Source organism: Labeo rohita, chromosome 9 (assembly GCF_022985175.1).
Source record: "Labeo rohita strain BAU-BD-2019 chromosome 9, IGBB_LRoh.1.0, whole genome shotgun sequence".
NCBI lineage: Eukaryota > Metazoa > Chordata > Actinopteri > Cypriniformes > Cyprinidae > Labeo > Labeo rohita.
The window spans coordinates 33357055-33362054 of NC_066877.1; the positions used below are offsets into that span (position 1 = coordinate 33357055).

The following is a 5000-nucleotide window of genomic DNA, read 5'->3' on the forward strand; positions in this document are numbered from 1 at the left end:
TTTTTTCCTTTCTTTTCTTTTCTTTTCCTTTCTTTTTTTATTATTTTATTTTATTTTGTTTTATTTTATTTTATTTTATTTTATTTTATTTTATTTTATTTTATTTTAATAGATCTGTGGTCCACATTTGTGTCTAAATTTCTTTTTGCCTTAATTCATTTTTTTTATATTTTATTTTATTTTACTTTATTTTATTTTATTTTAATAGATCTGTGGACCACATTTGTGTCTGAATTGCTTTTTGCCCTAATTCATTTTTTTATTTTATTTTATTTTATTTTATTTTATTTTATTTTATTTTATTTTATTTTTATTTTAATAGATCTGTGGTCTACATTTGTGTCTGAATTGCTTTTTGCCTTAATTCATTTTTTTATTTTATTTTATTTTATTTTATTTTATTTTATTTTATTTTATTTTATTTTATTTTATTTTATTTTATTTTATTTTATTTTATTTTAATAGATCTGTGGTCCACATTTGTGTCTGAGTTGCTTTTTGCCTTAATTCATTTATTTATTTATTTTTTTTTTAATTTTAGTATTTTAATTTTCTTTTTTATTTTCTTTTCTTTTCTTTTATTTTATTTTAATAGATCTGTGGTCCACATTTGTGTCTGAATTGCTTTTTGCCTTTTTTAATTAATTTTTTTACTTTATTTTATTTTAGTATTTTAATTTTCTTTTCTTTTCTTTTCTTTTCTTTTCTTTTCTTTTCTTTTCTTTTCTTTTCTTTTCTTTTATTATTTTAATAGACCTGTGGTCCATGTTTGTGCTTCGGTCTGAATTGCTGAATTATTTTATTTTATTTTATTTTATTTTATTTTATTTTATTTTATAGATCTGTGGTCCACATTTGTGTCTGAATTTCTTTTTGCCTTTTTTAATTAATTAATTTTATTTTATGTTATTTTATTTTATTTTAGTATTTTCTTTTCTTTTCTTTTCCTTTCTTTTTTTTTTTATTATTTTAATAGATCTGTGGTCCATGTTTATGCTTGGGTCTGGATTACTTTTTGTCTTCTTGGTGGCTAACAGAAATTGAAGTTGTGGATTTGTGATGGATTTCAAGTGGGTAGTTAAGCATGAAAATGATTTATTTTAGTGTGTTTTAATTTCCTTTCTTTGCAGTATTATAATATTGGCCATTTCATTTCCTTTCTTCGTACATTATAATATTGGCCATTAATTGGTTATAAATAAATATATGGCTTTATTGCTTATCAGTTTTGGCCAGAATGTCAATGTCAGTGCCCTCCTAATTCACCATAATTAGGTCTCATGAACGCTGCAGTTTTCCAATGTTTTGCAATCTTGCACGCTCATGTAATCTGAGACTCCTCTGTAACACCTCCCTCTCTCCTTCTCCAGCAGTGAGTTTTGGGTTCTTGTCAGCAATCAGCTTCCTTCACAATGAGCTCCTTCCCGCCTACAGAAATCTCAAAGTGTTGCACAGTCAGATTTCAGATAGAAGATGCTGTGCAGAACTTCAGATGAGACTGGAAGTCAGTGCATGACAGCCTCACTATCAATACATGAATCACTACCAAATCAGACCTTCCTGCTCTGGAAAGCTGAAGTGATTTCTCAAGCGTTTGCGGTTATCTGCACCAATATTAAGTTTCCTGACGACCTTTGGCTCACCTTTAGCTTGTGCAGTGCAGGAACGCTGACTGATCATGAGCCTTTCAAAGCTGTCAGCTAAACGAAAATGGATTCAAGCAAGAGACGGACATCTTTTTTTCTTGTTCTTGAATTTTAGTGAAACGTTATTATTATTTAAACCTTTTACTCATGCTTATTCATCTGCAGCGAGCGGTATATATATATATATATGTGTATATAACTCTTCTATATGTGTAAAACATTGACATTAAACCTGACACAACATCAATGTTTAGAATCCAACGAATAGATGAATTTAAGTGAATAATGAGCAGTGTAAATTTTATTTATTTATTTATTTATTTATTTATAGATATATATATGTGTGTGTGTGTGTGTGGTGTGTGGTGTGTGTATACAAACAAACAAATAAATAAATAAATAAGAGAGTCTAATTTTTATTCATTTATTTACTTACTTAATTACTTGCTTGCTAGCTAGTCTGATTCCCAGTTATGTATGTATTTATTTATTTATTTACTAGGCTCCCAAATTAACTAAAGTTTATGTTAGACTCTCATTGATTTATTTGTTTGTTTGTTTGTTTGTTTAGGCATTATCTATACATTTAATTATTTAATTATGCATTTATCATTTACTTAATGATTTGATTTTGGGTAATTTGGCACTCCGTAAATTAGCTCCAACTGTTTTAATTTGATTGATTTATTTATGTATTTCCTAGTCTTTTACATTAGTTCCAATTGTTTTAATTTTAATCCCTTTTGTTTATGTATGGATTTATTTATTTATTTACTTACTGGTCTTTCAAATAAGCTTTGGCTGTTTTAATTAGATTTTCATATATTTATTTATTTATTTATTTATTTATTTCCTAGTCTTTTACATTAGTTCCAATTGTTTTAATTGTATTCCCATTTGTTTATGTATGAATTTATTTATTTATTTATTTACTTACTAGTCTTTCAAATAAGCTTTGGCTGTTTTAATTAGATATTTACTTATTTATTTATTTACTAGTATTTTAAATTAGCTCCAATTGTTTTAATTTCATTCCCATGTGTTTGTTTGTTTGTCTATTTACTTACTTATGTCTTTCAAATGAGCTTAATGTGTTTTAAGTATATTCTTATTTATTTGTTTATTTATTTATTTACTAACTAGTCATTTGAATAATCTCCCATTGTTTTAATTTGATTTATTTATTTATTTATTTATTAGCTAGTCTTTCAAATTAGCTTAAGTTATTTTAATTAGATTTATTTATTTATTTATTTATTTGTTTGTTTGAATACATAGTTACTTAGTTACTCACTAGTCCTTCAAATTAGCTCCAGTTGTTTTAATTTAATTCTCATTTATGTGTTTATTTGTTTGTTTACTAGTCTTTCAAATGAGCTCAAATTGTTTTAAATGGATTTTTGTTTATTTTCAGACTTGCTTAGCAGTCGTTTCAAATTAGCTCCAATTGTTTGTTTGTCTGCAGTACTTTGAGTCTGGATCTAAATCTGACCAGCGACATAAGATCAGTTTGTCAATATTTAGTGCACAGAAAGAAGAAAAACATCTTTCCATGTCCTGATGAGGACATTCATATGAAAGAAGTTGTGTTTGGCGTCTGATTAGGAGTCTGAATCAATGCGTCCTCTCAGCGGGGGGATTTCTGCGCTCTAAAAGCGTCGTGCCCCGAAGGCCTCGGTTAACCCTACAACACTAGGGTTGTAATGTGACCAAATAACTCTTAATGTTCGCAAAGCCAAAAATAGTTTTTGCCGTCCTCAGCTCTTTAATAGGAGACGGTCTGCAGTGGAGGTCACATCATTCTCTTTTCGAGGGAAGTTTAAAGCTTTGCCGTGAGATAACGTTAGTTTTTCCCTGACCTCCCTGATGTACTAACTATACTCCTTTATGTGCCTATTTTATCAGGAGTTTTTATTAGAATAGGGAGCTTTTTCTGCAGGGAAAAAAACACTGAGCGAGTTCCCAAGGCCACAGAAAGATGAGTCTAGAGGAGGACGCATCTCACGCCAAGTCTCACACGGACGTCGTCCCTGGACGGAAGGCAGTCTTATCGTAGATTTTAAAGAGCAGACATTAACGTTCGCTAACTTTACTACTACATCTGTTTATTAACAACGAACGTCACAGATCTGAAGGTGTACGGAAAAGATCCAGGCTGAGGACAACAGAATGAATTTCCATGCCAGAAGAGTCACGTTGCCCGCTATCACGCCTCTCTGCCTGCCGAAAAGGGTACGAATGTTTAATATTTATGTGTTTTTTTTTCCAAAAACACTACTTTAATTGGTTACGGGAGAGATTTTAGAGATGTTGAACAATAACATTCTGTATTTTCTCAGTGGAGTGGCTGCAAATTGCGGTTTACAGAGCAGCTTTTTGTTTCCTTTCTGGCTTTATTTTCACCTCCCTGGAGCTGTGAAGGGGGAAAAATAAAACAAAACAAAATAAAACAAAATCTTGGTTGTCAGTTATAATTTCCCTTTGTGTATAACTGGGTGAACACTTCCAGTGAAAGGTTTGGAAATATATATATATTTTTTTGTAATATAAAATAATCTAATCTAATATGTAATAAAATCTAATCCAATCTAATCTAATCTAATTGAATGTATAATAACAAATATTATAATCTAGTCCAATAAATCTAATCTAATCTAATATAAAAAATGTATGTACGAATTGAATTTATTTTATTTATAATTATTGTATTTTATAATTATTATAAAATAAATTATACATTTTATAATTAAATTTATACTTATAAAATATTACATAATTACAAATATTATTATAATATTGCACATTGTATTTATAATAATTATGTTTATTTATAATTATTATATTTTATTTGTATATGATATAAATAATTTGTATGTAAAAAATATTAATAATACTGCTGTCCATCATTTGTTTGTCATTTATTTTATTTATTAGATATTATATTTTATTATATTTTTATTATATATATATATATATATATTGTAATTGATATGTAATTATATGTAATTATATGTATTGATATATAAATTATATATATATATATATATATATATAATGTATAATTTTTTACATTTTATAATAATTATAAAATATAATAAATGTTATTTATACTTAAATTTATAATTATAAAAAGAAATATTATAAAATGTAGATTATAATTGTTATATTTATTTATAATTATAATATTTATGTATGTGATATAAATAATTTGTATGTAAAAATATTAATAATATTTTACATAATTTGTCATTTATTTTATTTATTATATTTTATTATATAATTATTATTATTATATATTTTGTAATTGATATGTAATTATTTGTAATTGAATGTATTGATATGTTCACAATTACA

General features: G+C 26.3%; 1 protein-coding gene across 3 annotated transcripts in view; it reads left to right on the top strand.

Annotated features, from left to right (window-relative positions):
• grb14 (growth factor receptor-bound protein 14) overlaps window positions 1–5000 on the top strand; it is a 93370-nt gene that overhangs the window by 41275 nt on the left and 47095 nt on the right. Inside the window, exon 1 of one of the 3 annotated variants that reach the window (XM_051119206.1) lies at window positions 3314–3878. The exons of the other annotated variants lie outside the window; for them this stretch is intronic. Within the exon in view, the coding sequence (XP_050975163.1) occupies window positions 3816–3878 (63 nt within the window). The 5' untranslated portion in view covers window positions 3314–3815. Of the gene's footprint in view, window positions 1–3313; window positions 3879–5000 lie in introns of those variants that run through there. 3 annotated transcript variants of the gene reach the window in all.